Source organism: Micromys minutus (assembly GCF_963924665.1).
Source record: "Micromys minutus genome assembly, chromosome: 1".
In the NCBI taxonomy this organism is placed as follows: Eukaryota; Metazoa; Chordata; class Mammalia; order Rodentia; family Muridae; genus Micromys; species Micromys minutus.
The window spans coordinates 102980320-102993448 of NC_137969.1; the positions used below are offsets into that span (position 1 = coordinate 102980320).

A 13129-nucleotide genomic window follows, 5' to 3' on the forward strand; every position below is an offset into this window, starting at 1 on the left:
TTGATTTGTTTGGAAGACCGAGTGTGGTTCCCAGCACCTACACCTTGCAGCTCACAAATCCCTGAATTTCAGCTTCAAAAGATCTTCTGGCCACTTCTGGTCTTAGAAAGCACCTCCACATACTCATGCCTGTACACTCACAAAGACACAAAAAAGCAGACTCATGGTCGGTCTCTGCCCTCTTTGTGTCCGGCTTAGCTCATCTTCCATAGAGTTCTTGCGTTTCAGGCGTGGCGTTCCAGGTGTCATGTCTCGCTTCCTTTGTAGAGCAGATGTGATTTCACTGCCTATGTCTGCAATGTGGTGCCTCTTCAGCTGTTGGATAATGGGGTTGTTTCCAGCTTTTGGCTGGTATGAATGAGGCAGCTGGGAGGATGGGTGTGCAGACACCTGGTTAAGCCCTGCCTTTGGTGCTTTGGGATCCAGTGTGAATTCTGATCTTTCCAGATGCTGCATGCTTTTCCTGAAGCAGTTACATCTCACGTTCCCTCAAGCCACAGGCAAGGTTAAGAGTTCTCCACATTTGCATCTTCCTGTGCTGGTTCTGAGGCTAGCCACCTGACAGGAGTGAAATATGATCTCACTGTGGCCTTTGCACATGAGTTGGCACTTGATATCTGGGTTATGAGCCTTTGCCCATCTAAGCCAGATGTGTAGGCTGAATTGCATGCACAGCAGGTGATATGAGTCAGAGGCACTCTCAGCCTCCACTTTCCAGCTGTGTGAACATAGACGGTCTCTGGTTCTCACTCAGAAAATGGGGGTTCTGGTTATTTCTATGCTGAGAGAGTAGCGCAGGCCACCTCACAGAACAGGGCCAGGTAGCATGCCAGGTCTGGATGCCGCCATTGCTTTTTACCACATTCTCCCTCTGCCATGGCATCTCTGGGTCACCAGGATGAGAGCATCACTTCTGCATTGTGCCCTCTCTCATGCATTTCCTGGGCTCACGCCTTTATCAGAGGAGCCAGCATTCTAGTTTTGCCTCTTCTTCTCTTGACAGGGCCTTCGAAAGCCACAGGTATAGCGCCGAGGTTCAGCACTAGCACAGAGTGTGACAGGCCCTGAGTCTGGTCCCTCAGTGTCACAGAATCAAACCATACTCTTCTGGTTCTCCCAACCACCACAGTGTTCTCTTGCTTCAAAACTGACAGTGGCTCCTCCTGACATGGCCTGACACCCTAGTCTGTTGCCTGGTCCCCTTGGTCTTGTTTTCTTTTCCCTATTTTTTTGGGGGGGGGTTAAATACTCATTCTTTAATGAGCTAGCATACCTTTTGAGAACACCAGTTGCAAGGGGCAGGCTGAGGAGAAGTTGCCTCAAAAAACTCACTGAAGGTTTTCTACCTCAGTAAAAGCATTCCCCCCAGAAAGCCGTATGAACCTTCCCACAATGTGCCCATATCCCACAGAGCAGCCACCCTCACGGTGCTGCCCACAGCCTACGGTAGACACCCCATCCTTAAATTTACCTTACACGGTGAATATAATGTACCATATGTCTGCCACTTCCTCATCATCTTGTCTGTGGCCTTCCTTCCTGGTGTCCCCTTCTCCTGTACACACGCACATTCCTCTTCAATGGTAGTGTCTTGTGCGTGATTCCTTATTGTCGGTGGAACATTTGCAGCTGTCTAAGGACAGAGTCAATTGTCTTTGGCTTCACCTGGCCCACTGGGTTTGATAGCCTGGGATGACAGGGATGATAGCTAGGGGAACACATTGTAGGCAGTGGCCTCTGGTGTATGGATCTGGTGTCCCCATTGTCAACAGGAGTTCAGGAATTCAGCCTGTTTTTATTGGCCTTGTAGTACCATTACTAATGTTGGTTCTTCCTGGCTTCTTTACAATTTTAAATTATTTAGTGTGTGTGCATGTGTGTGTGTGTGTGTTATGCATACATGTGGAGACCAGAGGTAAACACTGAGTGCTTCCTCTCTCTCTGTGTACATTATTATTTTGAAACAGGGTCTTACAATGCTGCCCGTGTTAGCCTGGGACTTACTCTGTAGACCAACCAGGCTGGTAGAAACTCACAGAGATTCAAGGTCTGTGCTGCCACACCCAGCCTTCCACCTTATTTTATGACACAAGGTCTCTCACTGAACCTGTAGCTCACGATTAGCTTAGATGGGATGGCAGGTAAGTCATCTCCTGTTTCTGTGGCCCCAGCTCTGGGGTTATAGGCACACATCAACAGACCCAGCTTCTGTATGGGCCATCGATCTAAGGTCCTTGTGCTTCTGCTGAAAGCCTCTTACCAGCTGGGCTCTTCCCAGCTCTATATGGGGACTTTTAGTTATCTGTAGTCAGATAGCCAATCAGATCCAAAATCCTTACTGTATCTGAAGGAGACCTTCGTCTCTGTCAGACTCCATACACATCTATCTCTATTTCTGCATGTTTTATCCCATCCACTCTTGCATCTGTCTTTCATGCAAGGTGATTTTCAGTTCTGCACGTGGCCTTGTGCAGCCACGTGTATTATCTGGAAGAATGCATTCCCTCCTCATTTCTTGTTATTTTTTTTCTCCAAAATGTCTTCATGTTGTTTTAAAAATTCTAAGATACTCTGGATGGCTGGATGTAGGTCAGCACCAGCATGAGAGCTGACTCTATGATCTGGGTCAGTGGACTGGCCTGCCTTGTGCCTTTGCAGGAAAGTGGACTGGGCTGGGATTCATAGATATACACCTGTTGATAGAGCAAAGTTTGTGCCTGGTACCATCAGAGACAGGAAAAGATATACCCCAGAGGTGTGTGTGTGTGTGTGTGTGTGTGTGTGTGTGTGTGTGTGAGAGAGAGAGAGAGAGAGAGAGAGAGAGAGAGAGAGAGAGAGAGGACCTATCTTTTACTATCCTCTTCTCCCTCCTCTTCCTGACAGGTTCCATATCCCAAGCCACCCTCAAACTCATGATGTAGCAGGAATGAGTGACTTAGAACTTCTGATCCTCCAGCCTCTCTCAGTACTGCATTACAGACACTACACTCAGTTCCATGTGGTGCTGCAGATGGAAGCCGGGGCTTTGTGCATCCCAAGCAAGTGCTCTACTAACTGAGCTACTTGCCTACCTGTGAGAAGGGCTTTGGAAGTTTGAAGGCAAAGTGTGGAAGGGGAGTATGGGGGACTTACTGAGTGCATGCTAGCTTACTGTTTGCCTCGCTCAGTTGCATACCATGGTCCCTGGACAAGCTCCCAAGTGGCTACTGGGTGCTGGCCTAGGCTGTCTCTCCTGTTTGCTATGGACCTGGGGAGGGATGGGCTTTTGCTTCCTCACTCTAGGAGAGGCTGGTCGTGAGGTAATCTCCTTGGCCATCAGATGAATAGGTGAGCAAGGTAGTCAAGGGCTTTTCCCAGGGTCTGCCCCTTTTCCACACTTCTGAGAACTTTCAAGACTTGAGAAAAACTGAGTTCTGGAGATGGGTTTAGATTCACTTTGACTTCATCAGTGTCATGAGGTTCTAGAAAGAGGGGAGAATTTTCTTGGTGTTTCAGTCCGCTTTGTGTCCTGCGCACTTGAGGCCTGATGCTCAGGAAAGTGGTGTAAAAAGGTTGGGCTTTCTTTGAGTCCCTGCTCCTAGTTTTTCCTTCACCTCAAAGTACTAGGCAGCGCTCAGACAGCAAGCGGTGTCAGGTGTGGCTTCTCATCATGGGGATACCACACTGGCCCCTCACACTCTGCCTCACTCCAAGCTGCCTTCAGAGGCCCACCTCCCCAGATTCCTGGTGTTTCATAGAAATTCATTTAAGCTCTCTTCTTGTTTCCCTCCTCCTCAACTCAGCCAAAGGCATTTCCCTCATCTGTCTGCATAGAGAGAGGCTCATATACGGACTTGGGATGAGGAGGAAGCCACACAAGAGCTTTGAAGCACCCCTCACCCAAGAAATACCCTTGTATGATAGGCCAGCCCTTTAGTGGGACCAGAAAAGGGAAATAGATCATTTCAGAAGGTTAGTATTGCCTAAACAAATGTCACCAGCCTAGGATGGATTGGGAGATTGGCCAACACTATGTGTGAATGACAGTCAATTAGTACCTTCTCTCTTGTCTTGCAGAGGCTGGCTCCCTCCACAGGGCCTGGGCTGGGTCCACAGCTGAATTAGGGGACTCAGAGTGCTTTTTGTCCCACACTTTGGTTGTGACATAGTCCCGGCATCTACTTGCTTTCTGCTCTCTCTTCCGCATCCCCTCCATAGCATTTCTATGTTGTGATGTTTCTGGATGCACAACTTTCTGCTGACTCATTGTTCTGCACTTCCTCATATTAAGTTTTTTTTGTTTTTCCAGTTGTATATGACAGCTAAACTTGGATGTCAACTTGACACATTTGGGAGAAGGGAACCTTAATTAAGGAATCGCCTCCCACAGATTGCCCTGTGAGCATCTCCGTGGGGTTTTTTTTTTTTTTTTTTTTTTTTTTTTTTTTTTTTTTTTGACTGCTAATTGATGTAGGAGGGCCCAGAACACTATAGACCATACCATCCCTAGGAGAGTGGTCTTGGGCTGCATCAAATACATAGCTGAACGTGAGTCTGGGAGCAAACAGGAAGCAACCTCCCCACATGGTTTCAATTGCAATTTCTTACCTTGAGTTTCTTCCTTGGCTTCTATAAATGATAGATGATAACCTGTTAGCTATAACAAACTCTGTCCTGCCCAAGGTTCTTTGGTCAAAATATTTTTTGAAGCAACAGAAACATAACTAACATCAGGGGGAAACAATACCAGTAAAATCCGATGAGCCACAGATTTCTAGGAGTAGATGCTCTGCTCTGCTGTATTTGGCAATGTCTTCGGGTTTATGCTGGCATATGAAGTTGTTTGAGTACTAATATTCTGACAAAGGAGTCCATCTTTGGATGAGTCAAGTGGACCACCAAAAATGTCACATGTGTGATGTGGGAATCTTGGGTCTCCCTGCATTCTGCTACTTGGCCCCACAGTGGCTGTTACTGCTTCAAGGCTACCCTGGAGAGCATTAGAAGGTCCATAGCTCAGCTTCTTTGGTGCCCGCACCGGCACAGCCTTGTGTGGAAGGCATGGCTTCAGGGCCACAGAATTTCCCCATGAGCTATTCTCACTGGGAAGGGCCCCTGCTGGAGGATCAAATTGAGGCATGGAGACTGTTTCCCTCTAACACCAGGGAACTGTGCTGTCTTCCAGCCTTCCTCTAGGTGACCTGGGGTTTAACAGCTGCCTGCTGTGTGTTTGACTTTCCTGTGTTCTTCTGGATTGGAAAAGAGAAAACTTAGGTGTGATTTCCATGTTGTTTTGTTTTTCCAAGGTTTAATTTGCTTTTAATCAGTGTCTCTCTGTGTGTATGTCTGCATAGAAGCATGTAATGTGCACAGGAGCTGGTGTGCCTGTGGAGGCCAGAGGCATGGGATTCCCTGAAGTTGGAGTTACAGGTGGTTGTGAGCCACCTTGATATGCCAACGGGAAGCCAAACTCAGATCCTCTGAAGGATGACTGTGCTCATTTACCTGCTGAGTCATCTCTCCAGCCAGCAGGAACTGAGTCCCAAGTCTAGTTCTGTCCTTGACTTGCTGAGGGTTTGTCCAGCTCAGGAAAGGGTGTCTGGAGCCAGTGGTGTTCCTAATTGTGTCTCTGTGCCTTTAAAGATATATGCTTACAGTGGAGCCAGGAGAGAAGCAGGGGCTTCAGGATAACCTCGAAACCTTTCAACAGCATCTCTAGTCCTGAACACTTGGTCTCCTCCAGTGATGGTTATGTCTTAGAAGGATATGGACACTTTAGAGTTGGAGCCTGGTGGGAAGAAGCAGGTAACTCTGGACTGCCTTGAGGTTTTATATCCAGGCTCTCTGCTTCTTGACTGTGGACACATGACCCAGTAGCCTCAGGCCCTGGTCACCATGCCTTCCCTACAGCAATGGACTGTATCCCCTCAAACTATGAGCCAGAATAAGTTCTCTCTTATGTCATGTCTTCTCAAGTAATTGGTTGCAACAATGAGTTGAATAACTAATACGGGGAAATAAACTATCAATACAGCCACCTCAGTAATTTATGTCCATACATGATTTACTACTATTTTCCTATGATTTACTTTGCTTTGAGATTGTGCCTTTTAGGATCCTATTCTCTAACTCATCAGATTATAATTGTTATAAATATATGTGGTGTTTGGAGCCAGAATTAGATACCAGAACTTTATAATGTATAATTTATTCCCCCTCCTCCTTCCATATACATAATGGTTACTTTTAATCGCCAACTAGAGCCACCTGGGAAGGTAGTCTCAATGGGGAGTGTCTAAGTCAAGTTGGTCTGTGGATATATCTGTGGAGATTGTCTTGATTATGTTAATAATCATGTGGGAAGACCCTGCCCACTGTGGGTGGCACCATTCCCTGGGTTTTGATTCCCCCATTGCAGAAGAGTGGGAAACGTGAGCTGAGTTGTCAGCATGCATGCATCCATTTCTCTCTGTCTTCACTATGGGTATAATATGACACGCTGCTCTAAGTTTCTGCCGTTTTTACTTCTCGGTTGTGATGTGCTGTAAGCTGGAATTTTGAGCTAAAATAACCCCTTTCTGCTCTAACATGCTTTTGTGAGGGAATTTTAACCTAGCAACAGAAATAAAACGAGAACCATTTATATTCTGGGCTGTATATCTGGCACCGCCCTCAACTCTGACCTCATATATATTTGTGTTTCTATGCAGAAACAAAAATAAAGCCTCGCTGGCAGACTTGCTAAGGGAAAAACCAGAAGGCAGAAGACAGTGGGCGAGCCTAGGTTACCCTGGCTAGTGGAGGCCTCCAATGTGATCTAGCTGCCACGTGGCATAGCAAAATGAACACAGAGGAAAAGACTGTGTGTTTAGTCAGGTGTTTGTAAAGGGAGTTTCATTGTCTGATAGGGACCAGCATGCAGGCCACAGGACATTGTCAGCACCCTGGACAGAACTTCCCCAGGCCTTAGCTTCCTCCCAGGCTGCTTCCTACACCCACAGCCACGGAACTTCAGGCTCCATGCATATTATGTCCCACCACCCCAGCTCATATGCTTATCCTGGACCCCAGGAATCCTACCCTCTACCCCTGAGCCTCAACAGCCTCACCGTGCCTGTGGAATCCTCCTGTCCCCCAACCCTGGTCCTGTCTCCACCTACAACCCCTAGTGTCCAGCTCTTCTTTAGTTTATGATTCAATCTCATTTCAATTTAGAAGGAGCTGAAAACCAAACTCTATTTTCATTAGGATATTGGCTGCTGGCCTCTCGGGAGACTCCAGTTTCCTGTCCCACGGTTGTCAAATGTCACCTACCTTCTGTTCTGCCACAGCAGTCTGTGTGCTCCTTCTTCTCTTTTGATGAGCCTTCATGAACTCCTTCTACAGTAGCTTCTCCTTCTCACCATTTGGTTTTTATGTGGAAGCATCTGTTGCTTTTCAAGTCTTGGGTCCCCAGTGTGACCCATCCGTGTCATTCACAGCTGCAACACTTACTTCAGGGTTCTGCTTGCTGGAACTTGCTGACTGGCACATGTGTGGCCAAAGGGATCATACATGTGACACACGATGTGACACACATGTGACACATGTGATCACACACAAGCTGAGATGCCTCCCACGTCTTCACAAAGCATTTCTCATTTCTTGCTTGAAATCCCCCTGTCTCCGGTCTTAGCTTTGTCATTTGGGCTTTTGGTATTTTTGTTTTTGTTTTGTGTTGTTGTTTTGTTTTCCTGGCTTAGTTTGAGATGGTTGTTTCTTGACTTGCCTGCCTTTTAGTTTTGATGCAATAGCTTGAACTACCATTTCTTTCCTTTTATGATTTCTTACCCTCATACCAGCCTTCCACTCAAAGCTCATTAAAAACAATTCTGCCTGAGTTTCTTTAATATTTTCATCGTTTTTTAAAAAATCACAACAGCTTCTTTTTGTGATTAACCAAGAATTGATCATTTGCATTTGAAGCATATGCTAGAGAGTGTTTTCCTCTGAATTGCTGTCTAATTACTGTGTGTGTGTGTGTGTGTGTGTGTGTTCGTGCACTCGAGCGCACAAGTGCACAAGCACATGAGTGCGCACACACGTGTATACTTAGACTATGCTTATTGTTGAATGTATTTCACTTTCTGTCACCCTTTCTCCTACTTAACTACAAACTGAAGAGGGCAGCGGTCACTCAACTGTTCCCTGTTATATTTTTCGTTTCCCTGAGGCATTTGTGCAAAGTCCAGTTCTAAAGTTATGTGCTGGCGAGTATAGATTTGAGCTGTGAGGGGTGTCCTCTGTGAGGGTGTTCTCTGTAAGGGGTGTTTGCTGTGAGGGGTGTCTGCTGTGAGGGGTGTCTGCTGTGAGGGGTGTCGTCTGTGAGGGGTGTCTGCTGTGAGGGGTGTCTGCTGTGAGGGGTGTCTGCTGTGAGGGGTGTTGTCTGTGAGGGGTGTCTGCTGTGAGGGGTGTCTATTGTAAGGGGTGTCTGCTGTGAGGGGTGTCCATTGTGAGGGGTATCTGCTGTGAGGGGTGTCTGCTGTGAGGGGTGTCTGCTGTGAGGGGTGTCCTCTGTGAGGGGTGTCTGCTGTGAGGGGTGTTCATTGTGAGGGGTGTCTGCTGTGAGGGGCGTCTGCTGTGAGGGGTGTCTGCTGTGAGGGGTGTCTGCTGTGAGGGGTGTCTGCTGTGAGGGGTGTCTGCTGTGAGGGGTGTCTGCTGTGAGGGGTGTCTGCTGTGAGGGGTGTCTGCTGTGAGGGGTGTCTATTGTAAGGGGTGTCTGCTGTGAGGGGTGTCCATTGTGAGGGGTATCTGCTGTGAGGGGTGTCTGCTGTGAGGGGTGTCTGCTGTGAGGGGTGTCCTCTGTGAGGGGTGTCTGCTGTGAGGGGTGTCCATTGTGAGGGGTGTCTGCTGTGAGGGGCGTCTGCTGTGAGGGGTGTCTGCTGTATTGTTGAGGATGCAGGCCCAGACAGAGGAGATGGTGTCGTTGTAAACTTGAAGGTTAGTGTTTTGGCCGGCTGTCTTTGGTAGCTTTCAGAGGACTGCTGAGCTTGCCAAATGTCCCATTTTCATATTAGTGGAGCACTGAGGTCAGGATCCAGCTTCTCGAAATTGGGCTGTACAGAGTGGAATGCTAAGAAGCAATCTCTATTATTTAAAAAAAAAAAAAACCAGCAAAATTGCTACCTGGGTTCGAAAAGGGGATTAAATGGAATTAAACAGAAGTAAAACATTTCCAAGTGAACAAAGCCGAGACAGTACTGCTCACCGTAAAAACAAGCCAAGAAGGAAATGGAGAAGAGCTACGTATAAAATCAGACCTTGGAGGTAAAGTCACTCATTTCAGACATCTAAATGTTGCTGTTTTTAATGGTGTGTCATTTCTCTTTCAAACAGAAGTAGACACTGTCTCAAGTTGAAGTGAGGATTTATGCAGACATGTGGTCACGTGAGACTTAGAAACAGATTCTGGGGCCATTCTAAGGCAGCATTTTTTTTTTTTTTTTTTTTTTTTTTTATCTGAGAAGCATGTTAATTGGAAGACCTCAGGGGATTCTGAAAGCTCACAGGAGTATCCTTGGAGATTACCTTGAGTTTGTGCGCTCAAAAAAGAGTTCTGGCTTGTCTTGTATTTGAAGATCTGAAAGATAAGATGTTGGGTATACGGCTGTGCTTTGGGAACCCGATGGGGCTCTCTGAGGGGATGTGCTGTCTATAATCTGTCATGATGAGAAGGTCTGAAGACGAATGCCCCTCCCTCTTGATTTTCCCTGGAGTAGAAACCAGCTGCAAATGGCTTGTGGCTGATTAGGTTTGACCTCTCCTAATGGGAGTCCTTTTGGAGAACTGTTTGTAAAACTCTTAATTTCTTATAAGGTTCCATGTTGGTGGGCTGGGAAGAAAAAAAGGCCTAGGAACTACTGAGGCTGTTGTAAGGATGACCAAGGAGAGGCATCCTGTATGGAGCAACTTTTCTTTTTTTAGCTTGTTGAGGCCATCAGAGATTTAGCTGTGTTGTCGAGCTAAATCTATCCTCTTGACTTAATACATACAGTACAGAGGTTTTGGGTGATCTCATACTCTCTTCTGGCCTCTGTGGCCAGACATGTGTGATACACATACAGACAGTCATTAACAACATATGCTCGCACAAAATTAAAACTAACTTAATAGGAAACAATCCAGCATGGTGGCACATGTCTGTAGTCTCAGGGTTGGGGAGGTAGAGATAGGGCTACATTAACCAGCCAGCCTACAGAATTAGTAAGTTTCAGTCTAGCAAGAGAGCCTGTCTAAAAACACTAGGTAGACAGTGTCTTTAGTCACAAACCCCATGTGCATGCATATAAACATGTAAAATTAAATAGGAAAGAGGCTGGAGAGATGGCTCAGTGGGTGAGAGCACTGACTGCTCTTGCAGAGGTCAGAGTTTAGTTCCCAGAACTCATGTTGTGCAGCTCACAACCAGCCATAACTAAAGCTCTTGGGGGATCTGATTGGCTTCTGAGGACACTTGCACTCACACGTGTGCACACCCCCACCACATGCACACATATACCTGAACATATTAAACAGGTAAGAGACATCATAGGACGGAGGAAATGATTCAGCAGACAAAAATGTTTGCTGTGCAAATATGAGGACTTGAGTTCAAATCCTCAGCAAGCCTTGAACAAAGGCTCGGCTTGGTTACACATGCCTATACCCCTTTGCTGTGTGTGTGTGTGTGTGTGTGTGTGTGTGTGTGTGTGTGTGTAGGTATTGTGGAGACAGGAGGATTGCTAGGTCTTACTGGCTGCCAGATTCAGGTCCAGATTCAGTGAGAGACTCTGAATCGATGGAATAAGGTGGAGACTGATGGAGATGCATGCACTCAGGTGTTTGCAAGTCAGGACACACACACACTAACTCATTACAACAGGCAACACCCTCCCCACCACGTGTTCTGAAAGCAAAGAAGGCGTTTGCTTTGAGCAGATTTTGGATGGTGCGTATTTCATTGTTTGGGCAGAATCGCAGTCAGACGGCTATTATACAGTAAATGGGAGCATCCTCACCATCCCAAACATCTGCTCCAGGTTCGCTTTTCCAGGTCAGGATGACTCATACTGTGCAGGCTTCCTGGCGCCCAAACTGTCAAAAACCCATTTTTCTTCCCTGTCTCCACAATGCATTGAAAGGCAAGCATGAAGCTGGCCTGCATGGTCTCTGCCCTAATTTGACAAGGACGTCTCCTTGAAGCAGTCACACTGAGACCATGATTATTGTTCAGCTAGATGGTAGATGTTAATTGTGAGGGGTATTCTGTTTGGGAAACTGGTTGGCTGTGTCTAAGGAGCCATTTTCCTCTTGTTCATTTGGCCCATCTTTTGTCCCCGTTTGTTTATTTTTCTACGTTCTTGCAGCATTTTCTTCCTCTTTATGTGGGAGTTGAGAAGTGTTCCCAGCTCCTTTAGGCATTCCTCACTTGAAGCTGCCGTCAGCCCCTCTCCCAGTCATTTCTCACTTACTGAGAGTCACAGCATTGAGCTGTGGATGCTTTCACGGCCATCGGAGTTGCCACCGTAGCCTGACACACCTGGTTTGGACCTCCGCAGCCTCCTCTTTTGGACTTTTCTTTATTCCCAGTTCTCCAGCTCTCACTGGACAAGACCAGCGTATGGGATCCCTGTCCTGCCGGACCCTAGGAGTGTCCCTCATATGAGGACACTCTCGTCCCTTGATTCGGGACAGTGCCTGGCCCATCAGACTTCTCAACCTGTACTGTTCTGCTCACCTGCCCTGCACATCGGCTCACCATTGTGCCACAGAGTTCCTTCACTCTCCATACCTCTGGGTTTTTTTTTTTTTTTCAGAGCAATCTTTCAGCTCTGAATCCCGCTGCAAATTAAAATTATTGTTGGAAATATACTGAACCTAGAGAATATGCTAGAACACGCTAGCTTAGCAGCAGAGGACTTTAGTGATGCTGCTGATCATGGTGCTGACGACGAGGCGAGGAGAAGGTTGCTGCTGTATTCATTTATCTATCTTTATGTTTTGACACAGGGTCTCATGTATCCCAGGATGGTCTCAAACTCACCATTTAGGTGAGGATGCCCTTGAACCTCTCATCCTCCAGTCCCTACATCCAGAGTACTAAAGATTATTGCTATGAACTACCAAACCTGGCTTTGTGAGGTGCTCACAATAGAATCTAGTGCTGCAAAAGTGTTGGGCTAGCACTCAACCAACCAGGCTATATCCCCAACTGACTGTATTTCAAATGGAGGGAGCCAGGAGTTCGACAATGAGAATCCTGTTTCCTCCAGTGACATTTGAACCACTTCAGAAGGATCTTCGTGGAGCTGTTGTGGCTGGTTAGGTTTGGTCCTGCCAATTTGACCATGGTAGAACATTGCTAAAGACATGATCATCAGAGTAATAGAAAACACTGGGGAGAGTCTATTTCAGGTGCTGATTTAAAAAAAAACTTAGTTAAATGCAGTAAAAGGGGGAAAATGTGGCATTGATCATCATCTGAACATGAGGCAAGAGTTTTTGGCAAAAGTTTTAAGATGACCTGCCTGTGCTTGGCTTAATTCTGCTTGTTGGAGAGAGGCACTTGGAGGGCCAATTTCCTATGCTAAAATAAGCAGACAGTTATTTCCCCTGGACTTCTGAGTGTGGACTCTCTGAGTTACATAACTCTGACTGGCATGTAATAAAATGAATCTCTTTCTCCCTGCCCTCAGGGAAGCCATCAGCCGTGTCTGCGAAGCTGCACCAGGTGCCAAAGGAGCCTTCAAGAAGAGAAAGGTACAGTCACCCTCACTGTGTGTCTGCGACCTCCTTTGTGTCCTCTCAGGGTGTCTTCACCCACATAACTGTCCACTGTGTTCTTACATGACCTGGGTCTTGTCATTTCTTAAGGTAAAGCAGACACGTTCTCTCTCTGGGTCTCTTGCAAGCAGATGCATATTTCCATTGTGGTTTAAATCCTGACGGCAAAACTAACAATTAACACCTGGCTAAGCATCCCTTGAAGCCCATTACATACACGAATTCATGTACCCCTAACAGCTCAGTGGTATATCCTAGCAAATGCTTGACAACTGGATCCTAGAGTTAAGAGGAGGAAGCAGGACACTGTTCTGGAACAATACCAATTACTATGGTGTAGATACTTCCA

General features: G+C 46.7%; 1 protein-coding gene across 1 annotated transcript in view; it reads left to right on the forward strand.

Annotated features, from left to right (window-relative positions):
• The window catches only part of SHC3 (SHC adaptor protein 3), a gene marked incomplete at both ends in the record, with an annotated part of 124128 nt that overhangs the window by 64724 nt on the left and 46275 nt on the right, over window positions 1–13129 (forward strand). Inside the window, one exon of the mRNA XM_080920524.1 lies at window positions 12693–12756. Within this exon, the coding sequence (XP_080776650.1) occupies window positions 12693–12756 (64 nt within the window). The remainder of the gene's footprint in view (window positions 1–12692; window positions 12757–13129) is intronic.